Source organism: Stegodyphus dumicola, chromosome X1 (genome assembly GCF_044657685.1).
Source record: "Stegodyphus dumicola isolate Sdum_Otavi_A_Nest chromosome X1, ASM4465768v1".
In the NCBI taxonomy this organism is placed as follows: domain Eukaryota; kingdom Metazoa; phylum Arthropoda; class Arachnida; order Araneae; family Eresidae; genus Stegodyphus; species Stegodyphus dumicola.
In genome coordinates, this window is record NC_140780.1 from 221,285,795 (window position 1) to 221,300,196 (window position 14,402).

General features: G+C 35.7%; 1 protein-coding gene across 4 annotated transcripts in view; it reads right to left on the reverse strand.

Moving 5' to 3' along the window:
• Window positions 1-1,517: 1,517 nt before the first annotated feature.
• LOC118193639 (uncharacterized) overlaps window positions 1,518-14,402 on the reverse strand; it is a 146,838-nt gene continuing 133,953 nt past the window's right edge. For 2 of the 4 annotated variants that reach the window (XM_085808558.1, XM_085808557.1), the window contains exon 10: window positions 1,518-1,821. In XM_085808558.1, coding sequence (XP_085664684.1) covers window positions 1,608-1,821 — 214 coding nt within the window. In that variant the 3' untranslated portion in view covers window positions 1,518-1,607. The remainder of the gene's footprint in view (window positions 1,822-14,402) is intronic. The other 2 variants (XM_085808559.1, XR_015038767.1) reach the window with 2 other exon arrangements.

The window sequence follows — 14,402 nt, forward strand, 5'->3', positions numbered from 1 at the left end:
CATCTGCTATTCAGAGAAAAAGGAAGTAGTGAATCTTAACACGCGGGTTTTACAATATTCTTCTTTTAGGGAATGAAAGAGTTTAATCCTTATCACATTGTTTTGTTTGACTATAAATGCTCTCCCAGTTCTATCTTCCGAATAGGGTTTTGCATTGATTAAATCTTTTGCAAGGCATGAGATATATTTCATAAAGGTTATTGAATCGTTGTGTAGCAATTACTATTATCTTGGGAGACAATGATTGTGTTCTCTCTGGACATTGGAGACTTCAACAAGTAGGCAACGAAATTCCTTTTTCATATTTTCTAAAACAGCAAAACACACATTGATGCAGCTAAATCGATATCAACCAGACATACAGTTCATCGAAATCTTTATTTCGTATCATACGAAAATTTTCTTCTCATGGTGGTTTGTTAATTTAGATATGAAGAAAAAGTTGAGAAAGGTGGAATACAGGATGTTGAAGAAGCATTGCTAAATTGGTGCGCCATTCAAAGAAGTCATAATCTGCCAATATCTTGTAATGTTCCAACCTAGAATTTACAGCTAAGAACTGGTAAGGGAATAATCGCTTAGTTCAGAAAGACAGAAACGTAAACGTACGAAACGTACCCTTTATTATTCAAAATAAATTTAGCAGTTGACTCCTTCTTGGAGTTTACAGCAAAACCTCCACTTGGGCTTGAACCCAGGAATACTAAGAAATAAAACTTAACTAAACTAAAACGACATAGCCGAAGCTATCAAGATTCTATAAGAGTTGGCCCCTTAATGTTAACTAAACTCCGAAGCTATCAAGGGCCTGAAATACGACCGAGCGTAGAAATAGCTTTAGAGAGAGTAGCCTAAAAGGCGAAAGCGCGCTGGTCAGAATCTCTGGCTCTCTAACGAAGTCAGTAGAACTTCAAAGTTACTTAAAGTTCAAAATACTTTCTCCTCCTTCATTTGCATTTAACCGTGATTCTGAAAACACGTTCTGGCAGGAAGTTGTAAGCTGAAATTAGGAGAGATAGGATAGTGGCTTTAACAAAAAATAACTGTCAGCAACTTAGGATAAACCTTACAATCTAGACAAAAGCCAACGATTTTGCCAGACTCTTTCGAAAGAATGAAAAAGAACGAGCAATAAATTTAACAATAATTACAATTAAACTTTAATATGATTTTTGTAAAATTAGGTTTATTATTCACTTCTTTTGGTAAATGTGACAATATTAATCAGTTTTCTCTATTTTCCATTAAATTGTCACACCATTTTGAGAGAGAATTTTTTTTATTGGATCGGATACAGCGAATCGCATTTCAGTTCCTTTCAATTTGTTACAGTTTGGTTCGACTATACAAAAAATATATGAAAACAGATTACAAATTTGTTAACATTATTTTGTGGGCAAAAATTAATTGATATGGTCAGGAATGGTAAATGAAGAGCTACTATTCTTGCAAAGAGACTTAATGAACTAATAAAAAATTAAGAACAACCAGAAATGATATCAAACACACAACAAAACTCACAAATTCACTGCATGTTTATTGGTTATCCTTACAGTTTATAGTTATCAGAGAAATAAATACATATTAAATTTCATATGATTAAAAACCTAACATTTCCCAGGTGGAAACCATGGTGGCTTGTCTTTAACTGCCCTATAAAGACTTGTTCTACAAGAATATTTGTTTCTCAGCCACATGTAATAACTTTTCAGTGCTTCTTCATCTCGTTTACGCTTAAGATCCACTTTTTCCTTCTCTTTCTGAATCAGCCATTCTTTCATTTTCTTTTCCATATTAATAACATGAGTTTTATGTGTCTGCCTATTTCAAAAGAGAATAAAATTAATTATATCATTTAAAGTGATATATTTTTACTTAAAACTGACACTCTGGCCAAACACAATATCACAGTACGATTCAAAAGTAAAATGAAAAGGCTAATTTCATGAGATATGGAAATAAAAGCTTCTTATTTCTATAATTTATAAATATACTAATAATCAAAGTAATAACATTGAGTAATACTTAGAAACATGCAGTGCAAATCTACTGCTAAAGTATTTTTTGGAAGCACATATTAAAGAAAAATTTCCTATAAGTTTCGTAAATAAACTCGCTTGTCTGATATCAGAACAGCTCCCGAAATTCATTGTGGCAAGGAGATAAGATTGCGCATGTCGTTGGCAAGAGCATTGGGCACCTTACAGGTGACAGCACGACTCTGCTCAGTTTCGCTCCCAATTTTGAAGGAGGACACCGCGGGAGAACGAGTCAGACGGTCTGTCCCCTTTGTTACCCTACCACCAACCTCTCGAAAGGACTTTATTTCGAGTACACTAATGCCCCACAGACGCTATACATTTACAAACATCCATGCCTTCTCCGGGATTTGAACCCGAGTCCATCGGTATGGCAGTCAGAGTCACTAACCACTATCCCGGTTAGGCGGATTACAACCAGCTTAGCCCAGTTTTGAAGGAGAATCGCCCACAGCATGGATCTCATGGTCTCCCACCTCTCTTTTCATTCCATCAGTACTTCAAGAGGACTTTCGATTCAACAGTATTTTAAGTGCCACCATGCCAGAAAGACTTTATACATTTAGAAATATCCCTTCTCCGGGATTCAATCTAAGCAATAAATTAAAAATTTAAGTTAATGAAATAGCAATATGAGTAGATAGAAAATGTGAGTTCTACGCCATGTGGTGCTGGGACTGCGTGGCACTCACAGGAAGGAGGGAATCGAGCACGCGAGGGTTCCTACGTCATCAACCACGCAGCTTAACCCAGACGCGTCGCATCCTGTTCGTGATGTCATCACGCATTGTCACCTCAGATTACCTTTGTGATGCTTCTTTGGCGAAATGAAGCAACTCCAATGATGGAACACAGCAATAACTTTTATTTAACACTCAAAAATGGCGACATACAAACAAGAAGAGAAAACATATTCTAACATTTAAAAATAAATTACATTCTTCGTGCGAGAGTCGCACGAGGCACTCGAGTCTGGTTTCAAATATTGCCATTTACAAATACCTTAATGTTCATCTATTTAAATTATTTAAACTACAAGATTTTAATATTATTTAAATCTGTTACAACCTCTCCCCAACGGAGAGACTTTTACCGAAGGGAAAAGTTCTGTAAAATTCGAAGGTTTATAAGCTCGGCATTCTGAATTATTTTAAGAAGAGGTAATTTCTCCCCATAAGTTCTAAACTTTAAACCAAAATTTTAAGTTTTCAACAAATACTTTTACACCACATTTAAATAGAAAAAAAATGGAGAATGATTTAGTCTTCCTTTTTTTTCTTGACGGCGCCTAGATCTCTTCCATAGTGGACCAGTTCCTCGGCTATAATTCACAGCAAAGCCTTTCCTCAGTTCATCGGTGCCTTTCGGATAATATTCAACTGTCATTTGCTTTCGACAATTGTTTTCTTCGTCTATTAGTAGCGGCTTTGATATTAAATCAAAAGCCGAAAGATGATGATAACGCTGCATTGCAAAGTGATTCTCAATATTAATTTCTTTATCGTTTTTCAAATTTTCGTGAACATCTTCCACGTTTAATTCTGGTGATTTAACTTTTTCTTCAAATACATCTCTGGATGCTTTATTTTCTTCCTTCATCGGTTCAAAGATCTGCTCTTCAGCTATTTTTCTTTTCCTTTGAGCTCTAGTAGAAACGGCATTAACCTGGTGAGGACAACTATCAGGTTCCTTTCCTTGTTTATTCAACAGTGCAAAAGTTCGATTGCCTAATAAATACCTTCCTTTGTCGAGTTCATTTCTAATAATGGCAGCCTTAGTTATTACTCGTCCAAGATCGCAATTTAGTTCGATCTCAGCCAATGGTAAACAGGTTGGATTCAAATCTAATGGCTGTTGCACCCACACATTTTCACCTGTCAGCATTTCCGGCGTGATGTATTTGCGACAAACTATATCAATACTAGCACCTGAATCCCTTAATATAGGAATTTTATGACCATTTACGTAACCCATACTAGTATAAGGTAATAGAAATTTATCCTCTGGTTTTGCACTAATTCTGTTAAGATTAGCAGGAGATTCAGTACTATTCTTAAGTTTGGGACATTGGGGCCTTAAATGTTGATAGGACCCACACTGATAGCATTGTGACGTTTTTCGTTTTTCATATTTATCATCTGGACGTGGACTTCTAGGTCTATGAAACCAGCTTTGCGAATTAAATCCTGATGACAATTTTTTTTCAGTTTTATCTTTATTATCTGAACTCAATTTACCTTGAGTTAGTGCATTGTATCTTTCTTTCTGCCGATCCACTACAGGCTTTTTTTGAAAGTTTCCGCAAACGTTTTCATAGGCATCAAGTTTTTCAGCTAATTTTTTAGATGAAATCATCTCTACCCATTCATCAAGAAAATGATCTCGAATTTCAGGAGGAACTCGACGTTTAAGTTGGTCAAGCACCATCAAATCTAGCAACTGATCAAAAGTCTTAACTCCTAGACCAGTCACCCATTCTTTGCAATAATTTTCTATTTCATAATTGAAATCCATCCATGTGGATTCGGTACTTTTTTGATGTTTCATAAATTTCTGCCTAAACTTTTCCGGGCTTAGTTTAAACCGTCTTAACAATAAATTTTTCACGTGTTCATAGTCTTTAGCTTTATCGGAGGGTTCTCTAGCTATTAACTGGGTTACTTCGTAAGGAAGTAGTCCTAGTAAATGAGATACAAATTCTTCTTTATCAATTTTAGCCCATTCTGCTTGCCTTTCAAACAATAGCAAATATAGACTGATATCTCCTTTCTTGTCATCGAATTTCTGCATAAGGTGACTCAGCTCCGTTTTCGGCCGGATCTGTCCGGTATTTTGAGACTTTGTCTCTGCTTCAAGTCTTAATCTCTCTAATTCATACTGTTCGTTCCTTCTCCGCTCTTCTGCTTCTTCCTGTCTCCTACGTTCTTCTCTTTCCTCTCTCTCTTTTTCTCTTTTCTCCCTCTCTTTCCGTTCTTCTATTATTGTGTCTAAGACTCCTTTGACGAATACCTCATCATAATCTCTACTTTCAACAATTTTCTGTTTTAAATCGACTATTTTCAAATCTGCAGTCACATGAACTCCCAGTTCAGCCGCGAGATTTTGCAAATCTTCCTTACGAGCTCTTCCCAAGTAAGACATTGTTTCTATGTTTAAAATTAACGAACACTGTGTTCTTTATACTTCCTCAAAATAGCTCAAATTAATTACTTTAATTAATTAATGCAGTCAGGAATCACGAAATTAAATGCACTCTGTTAAATACGTATACCTCAAAAATGAAATATTTAAATTATATGAAGTTCATTCTCTCTACCACATTAATGGTGACTAAAATAAGAATAACAACATAGAGCAATATATATGTCTACTGTCTGGACAACTAAAATGAATATTAAAAATAATATCCAATACGGTAATAAAATAAGACAATTCAATATTAAAAGGAAGTAATAATCTGTTATCACTAATATTGCGTTCAGTGATGAACTAATAACATAAAGCAATTCTATATAAACATTAAGTAATAATCTGGTATCACTAATATTATGTTCAGTGATGAACTAATAAAATAAAAATACGCACGATTATTCGATCTCGGTCAGTGCCTCCAAAATAATTATGACTGTGATGCTTCTTTGGCGAAATGAAGCAACTCCAATGATAAAACACAGCAATAACTTTTATTTAACACTCAAAAATGGCGACATACAAACAAGAAGAGAAAACATATTCTAACATTTAAAAATAAATTACATTCTTCGTGCGAGAGTCGCACGAGGCACTCGAGTCTGGTTTCAAATATTGCCATTCACAAATATCTTAATGTTCATCTATTTAAATTATTTAAACTACAAGATTTTAATATTATTTAAATCTGTTACACCTTGCTATTGCTACGTCAGCCACACGTTTCATCTTGTTTGTGTTGTAATTCGGTTTTATGTACACGTTTATCGATTGACGTAAAACTCCCCGCCGCTCTGATACCATACTAAATCCGCAACCTGATTGCAGCATGCATATACATGTTAGAATTTCTAGTGCATTCTTTTTAGTTCAGAAATGGCCGCTAGAGCGCAGTAGTCTTACCCATAGGGCTTTCTGATTGGCTCTCGTAGATCCTGACTAAGGCCTATATAGTCAGACGCTGGACCCTTTTTCATCATTTCTGTTAGCGCTGTATGCTTCGCTACTGCTTTCGCCCATCCGGTTTGAATCAAGACATGTTATTCGAGGTATGTATTTATTTTTTATCACATATCTTTTTCGTATTCGTATATTCGATGTTACTATTTAATTTGAGTACGAAAATCTGCATTTGTTGCATTGCCTTTATAGTTTGAATTTATATTTTTCAGATGGATTTGGAACAACAGTTCGAAAACGAGCCTCTCAAAGTGGATGTACTGAAGATTTCAAATTCTGATTGTAGTTCTGACCCACACCATGAGAAGTCCAAAAGAAACACCCATCTCGCGGAACACTAATGGCAAACGAAAACTAGATGAAGATAATATATCTAAGAAGAAAGTACGTTTATTCTTGCTATAACGCAGACTTATTTTTATTATTCTTTTACCAAACGACTCATAATTATTTTTTCTCTTTCAGCGCAATGGACGGTTTACTGAAGACACAATCCCAGAGGAGCTGACACATATTGGCGACAATGTCTTTTTGGCACCTACTCTTTTCAACGGAAAGATCACTGTGCACATTAGGAAATACAGCAAGTACAGGAGGCGTAATGGCAGACCGCACATTGAGTTGAACAGTGTTAAACGAATGTGGCATACTGCGCATGCCCAGAAAACAATTTGGCGTAATTACTATGTTGGCGCGATTTGAAAAGAAGATAAATACGGTATATGGTAGATGTATCGCCATCTAATTGTAAACAAATCTGGCGTTTAAATCTTCGTAGAATATAATGTAAATGTAAATTAATTACTGTGTTAAAATACTATTTTTTGCTGTACTGCTCAAACAACTAGAAAGCTGAAATTATTGCGAAGTAATGTGAAGCAGTGTTTACATTCAAAATGTAAAATATAATATTTATGAAATTCTGCACATTCCTTTGGAACTGTACATATTTTAGTTCAGAAAAAGACTGAAATTTAGGATATATTAGTTGAAAATTTATTCATTATACTTTTAAGCAATAAAAACAATTCAGGATTTACCATACGTTCCATTCGTACATACATAAAGAAACACTGAAGAATATAACAAGTGCTTGCAAATAACACTGAAGAAATTTTACAATTCTTTAATCCTAGTTATTAAATTCTTTGAAATGAGAAAATAAAAGCGCGAATATACGTTAACAAACTAAGCGAGATACTCCAGTTTACAATTACTGAATTATAACATGTAAACAAATTACATTTAAATAACGAATTATTACGAACATATGTTAACAAATATTAAATGCACTGTTATTGACAAATTAAAATGAAACATATATTAGAAAAATAAGCAAGTGCAATCGGCATGGACGTTAAAATAACTAATAAGCAAAGTTCCACAACATTGCAATTTTAAACATCACTCGAAGACACTCGACAGCCATGGAGATCACGAATAAGCTAACGCAGGGTTGCTTAGTCGCCAATATTTCTCCTCGCGCCAAAGGTACACCATGAAGCATGCGCAGTAAGCGAAATTCGCTTAACACTGTTCAACTCAATGTGCGGTCTGCCATTACGCGTACGGGAGTTCATACTGTTCAACTCGTAATGGTGTGAATTTAGAACCTTCGTGTTTGGACACCCTCTCTCGGCACAACCCACAGGACGTGTTCACAATGACTTTGCAATTACCTAAGAATTTTAGTGCTGAATATGATGGTTACCACATCACGTTAAAGCAACTAACAGTAAAAAGAGTGGAGAAAAGAAGTCTTAGTCTTACAATCGCGCAGTGAATTGTATGAATTGTCCACAAATTACAGTCGTATCAGTGACATCGTCACTAACCTCGTCTATCAATGTATGGACTCTTGTGAAGCCTACGAAAGTGTAGCCGAGAAATTTATCAACGAGGAAAAGCTTCCAGAATCCTTCGACATTTCTTTGGGAACAGCATGCCTCCAAAGCATTCTAAAGACGTCACTAGAAGAGCTGATCCAAGAACACGGAGATTTAAAGTATCCTAAACGTATAGACCGTGAAGAGCTCGCTATTCATAAAACAGAAACTATCAACTCCTTGGCTCTGAAATTAAACTCTATCGACATAGCCAGGCAATTTTATGGAAATGTATGGACTGAAGAGCCTTATTTGCTTCTGATTAACCCATTTTATCACAATTTATTTATTTTGTTCAAATTTGAAAAGAATGATATTTTCTAAGGTTATTTAAACCTAAACAAACTAAATATAACAAAATTAGAAAATTGTTTATATTTTATATAAGAAATCTGGCCTGTCCTCTAAATAGGACACTGGGACTGGGGATAAAATTTGCACTTACATATTTTTAGTGTTCTCTGCAATGAGGAAAAGTGATTTTTGTGTACAAATTTTACCTTATTCGACTAATACTTTCTTATTTACAAGATAGTTCACTTTTCAGATGAATTTCACTCTAATCTTGGTGGAAAGGTCCAAAGCAAGCCTGACAAAGTGTTTTGTCACATTTAACCACAGTATGTTTTTAGTTTTCCGTTTGCAGCCCTCTCTTTGACAACGACGCTGTTGTTTTCCCTTTAGTAAAAAGCGACTAACACTATCTTTACGGATGTCTTCTTTTGCATCAGAAGGTACAGTCTAGATCCTAGGTCTAACTTTTGTGCTTATCACAGTTTCTTTTAGATAAACTGTTGTTACAGCTCTTCGGAACTCCTTCAAGTTTCGAGCTTCATTTTTTTTTCAGAGTTTTGTGAATTATCCAGGCGTTTACCATAGCCATCCAGCGAACGTATAAAAAGTGGCTAGTACCACTTTTTTCCACGAATTTTAATGGAATAAAGTCCAGCCAACCAGTCGTGGTGATCCACACCGCCCATATGTTTGTTGTAGAATTAATCAAATTTGGCATCTTCACGTTAACTTTATCTTTGGTGTCCTCTCACTCGCCTCTTCAGATCAAAGAATGGTTCTAAAGTGCTGAAATTTTACCAACAGTGACAGTACTATTATCATTCCATCGCACCAGGAAAATCTCAGATTTCTCGTCAAATGCAAAATCAGACGTGCCTCTTTCTTTCTTCCGCATAGATTTAGATTCTTCTAAAGGAAACTCGTGGTTTATCCGATTTTCTCGTATGGTTACTGTAGCTCGAAAACCCTGTTCACTAAGACTTTTCAAAAGATAAATGCTAGTAAAAAGTTATCAAAATATAAAGTGTAGCTTGAAGGATTCACAATATTCTGTGTTAGTTTCATAATAAACCGAGTAACCATAATATCCCTCGCTCCCACAGAGAGCCCAAAGTTTATATCCAAAACGTATAGGCTTGCCTCGGATAAACTGTTTCAGACTATTCCTACTGTAATACTTGACGATCATTTCATCAATCCTTAGATTTGCAGAGAAGTGTCCAAATGTCATAAAATTATTATTGAATACGGCAAACAAAGGTTTTACTTTGAAGGATCGATCCTGGGCATGCTGACTGACAGTTCCATTGTCCACAAAGTATAAATAAGATTTCAAATTTTGGAAGCGGTTTCGTGACATGGCATTTTTCACCAGGGTAATACCAAGGTCTTCAGCATCTGACCAGTAGTCACGTTCGTAGGTATTTGAATGATAGCCAGTTAGAAGCAAAATTCCGATAAAAACACGTATTTCGTTGGCAGTGGTCAAGAAATCGTGTTCGTTTTTTACATCTGTTGCATATAGCACAGTTTCTTTTACAATGAGATCGTAGACTTCACTGGAATAAAACTGCTCAAAAAGTTCTGATGGAGTTTTATCTTTCAATGCAGTTTCCATCTGCTTGAGCAAGTCACTTGCAATTGATTCATCCTGTGTTTTCCATTTTGTATATATTGTAGTGATTTATTCTTTATCCAAGATGATTGGTGTCTTTTAGCTTTTTCTTCTACTCTTTGTTGTGGAAACACTAGAGCTTGTGGACGGTTCAGGCTGGAAACTATCTCCAGTTATAACCTCCAGAGGCCCAAGAACATCGGTTACAATAATCTCACCAGTATTTGCTTTATTCTCATCCCTTTCATCTTCTTCAGTTAGTTCACTGGCATCTGGTTGTAACACAGCAATTTCAACTTCGCTCTCATCTGAATCTAAACTATTGAATAGTTATAATGCTTCCTCTAACTTCAGAAACCTTTGCACTGACATAACTCAGTGGGGGTGAAACACTATCATTTTTTTTTACTCTTATTTATGAAGAGGGAAAGAACGCGTCAATTGCATACTTATCGGCCCATTGTCCTATTTAGAGGACAGTTAAAAAACAATGCGCTAAAACTCACCTAATAACAATAAAGCTTTCATTAACCACCAGGATGATAAGGAAAGAGTACTTTCACATACAAAATGCCCAGTTGAGTGTCCAAAGTAAACTGAAAACGAATTCTACAATCACAAACAGATGATACTAACCACGTCCACTAAATGCGATGAATAATCAAAATGTCCAGAGGAAGGAAGAGGGGGCGAGACACATAAGTCACCCTAGCAGATGCTAATACATATCCCTACATATTCCAGCTGGCAAAATATTCGCACCAAGCAAATACCGATTTCTACATGCTATTTTTCAGCTGTCTTTTAAATAGGACAGTGGGATAAAATGGGTTAAACCAGCACATTATATCACAAAAGACTTTTAAAAATCTGTCTCAAACATGTACTTGATGAAGTGAAAGAAACATTTTGTCCTACCAATTTGGAAAAATATGGTGCTTATAGTATTGGATATTATGAATGTTTAAATAGTAAATAAAATTATTTGTTTATAATGGTCTTTTTACTGTCTCAGAATTAAATTAAAAATAAATATATATAAAATTAAGGGAACACTATAAATAATCATACACATTTGCTTTTCGTTCATAAGAAGTATTGTTATAGAAATGAGTGGTTGTATATTTAAGAGGAAACTATAAATACTAATGAACTTTCACATTTCTATTAGTAAAAATCACTGCTGCACACATCATGAAGCTAAGTCTGATATATCGCGATCTAGCCCTTCCCGCCAGTTTGGTGGAGTGAGTACTTTGCATCATGCTTTAAAAGGCAAAGAAAGTCACAAGACGATCAAGAATTGAAAGAGTCATATACAAGCCTGCCCAGCGACATTTTCGTCGCAATCGCGTCCTCGTCAGAGGCATCGACGCTCAGTTTCAATCTGATTTGGCAGATATGCAATCTCTTGCCAAACACAACGATGGATATAAATATGTGCTAACATGTATTGATGTGTTTTCCAAATATGCTTGGGATATTCCATTCAAAGAGAAAACAGGTCAGAGTGTTAAATCAGCTCTCGAACATATTTTTAGCCAAAGAAAACCACATGTATTACAGACTGACAAAGGTAAAGAATATAAAAATAAAATCGTTCAAACTTTATCTTAAAAAAGAAAAGTTCGTTTTTTCACAACTGGGAACAGTACAGTGAAAGCAAGCATCATCGAACGATTTCACAGAACCCTCAAAAGCAAAATGGAGTATTTCAGTGAAATGAATACATATCGTTATATTGACGTAATAGATAACTTAATTCACAGTTATAATCATACCTGGCATCGCTCTATTCAAACTGAACCAGTGAATGTCAATAAACACAATTAGAAACAAGTGTGGAATCAATTACATAAAGACCCACCTAAATCTCAACCTAAGTTCGAAGTGGGAGATACGATACGCGTTAGCAAATTAGAAATGATTTTTGAAAAAAAAAAAAAAAAAAAACTATGAAAGTAACTGGACAAAAGAAATATTTACGATCCATGAAATCCTTACTAGAAATCCACCTGTTTATCGACTTAAAGACCTCGCTGGAGAAGTCATTGAAGGAACCTTTTACGAAAAGGAACTGCAAAAAATTTCAGATTCGGGATATTATCCTGTTGAAAAAGTGTTGCGAGGAAGAAAGAGAAACGGTGTGACGGAATACTACGTGAAAATCTTAGGTTATCCACCAAAATTTAACGCTTGGGTGACCGATGTGAAAAGTTTATTAAAACTCCACATCGTGTAAAGAATCGTCATTTGCCAAGATGTCTTTCTATATGACTTACCTAGTGATAGCTCTCAACGTTATTTTCCAGAAAATACTATCTCTCATTTCATTACTCAATTGCCTGTACCCATCGTTGAATGAATGGGAAGTTGGTCTTTCTGAGACCATTCACCCACATACCTGGTACAATATTAACAAAGATAACAATCTCTTTGGCTTTGATTTGGGTGACCCTTCAGGTGTAAGGGAAATTGCCAATAGAAAAATACCACCAGGATGTTATGAAAGTGTCCCAGATCTCTTAAAGGCCATGCCTTTAGCATCATTTAAAGATAAAATATCTTTACAGTATAATCGTTCAACAAAAAGAGTGAAAATTGTCACGCAAAATGGAGCTCGGTCAATCTTTTATGATTCGGGATTGGCAAGTTTATTAGGCTTCGAAACGCAGATTGTCGAAGGTACTTGGAATAGTCCTTATGTGAGTGATCTGCATTCTGCTTATACATTACTTTATGTGTATAGTGGCATCGTTTCGCCTCAGATCGTTGGTAATGTGCAAGCTCCCCTCTTAAAAGTCGTAACAGTTACCGAAAAGATGGTGATACCGTAAATGTACAATACGACAGACCGCATTATGTACCAGTAGCAGGAAATTCATTTAATACAATCGAAATGGAAATCCGACTCAATTCGGGTACATTCGTTCCTTTTGAGAGGGGTAAATTAATTCTTGTTATTCATTTCCGAAGGCGACAAATCCTATAAATATGACAACAGACGAGGGAAAGTTTTATTTGTAAAAAAGACATCAAGATGCTCGTACTATACGAATGCTGTACTCAAAATTAAGAAAATCATTATCAAATCGGCTCGGGACTTCCTTATTATCAAGGTCAACCCTATCAAAAGGGCTATAGTCTCGAGGTATTTTTCAGTCTATTTCGCTCTGCTATGTCTTTGTGAAAGGAGCCAAAACGGTGGTAAAAGAAGCTTTGCGCACCGGAGCTCTCATCGCAAATGATGTGTTGGCAGGTGAAAACATTAAGTCTGCTGCTAAACAAAGAGCCAAAGAGGCGGGAAAAGTATTAGCGGCAAAAGCTATTCGTAAAGCCCAAACCATGGTTGGTAGTGGCAAGTATAAAAGGAAGTGAAAACAGTCAAAACACTTCATTTCTCCGAAAGCGCTGTGAAGCAGAGAAGACGTGATATTTTCGATTCATAATGGCTTTTATCATGAAAGATTCCCCTGAATGTGTTAAACCGAATTAGAACTTTTTCATTTACCTGGAACTCATACGGCGATTCAAAGTGGCCAATGGGTTCAGTTTCATCCTCTATCTAATGTATTTGACGGAGGTCCCGTAGAATTCCATATTTCAGGCAGTGGAGAAGATTATATTAACCTGTCACAAACACAACTCTACGTGAGAACAAAAATAATAAAAACGGATGGTTCACCTCTGGATAAAGATGGCCCAGTAAATTTGTTCCTGCATTTTTTATTTTCTCAGGTGGATGTCACATTAAACGAACGACTGATGTCTTCTTCTAGTAACACACATCCCTATAGAGCTTATATTGAAACTTTGCTCAATCGCGGCTGTGATAGTAAAACTTCAAAATTGATAGCTGAAATGTATGACAAACATCTAGAAAAGCGATCTTCCTTTTTCAAACTGAGTTCTATTGTTGATATGATTGGTGGCATTCATTTTGACTTATTTCACCAAGAAAAGCTTTTATTAAATATGGTGGATGTTAAATTAACTCATAAGAAGCAAGCTGGAGTTTTGTTTGCAAGGAAAAGCAGGTCATAAAGTGGTTTTAGAACATGTATCTAGGTCATGCCAAAGCGTTGAGAAGAGTAATGCCAAGTATCCTATTAATAGAGTCTATTTCATTCCCCAAAATAGCATGTCCTTGATACAAGACAATGTTTTTGTTGGTCAGATGCCTCAGAGAATTGTAATTGGATGTGTTGATAATGACGCTTTTCACGGAAATTTTGCCAAATCACCATTTGAGTTGAAACATTATCACCTGAATTTCATATAAGTGTAGGTCGACGGACAGCCTGTGCCTTACAATCCATTGGAACCAAATTTTGATAACAACTATTCGAGCTTATCATAGCCTGTTTTTCAATAAATTTCAGCAAGATAAAGGCATTTTTATCTCGAGAGAAGACTATT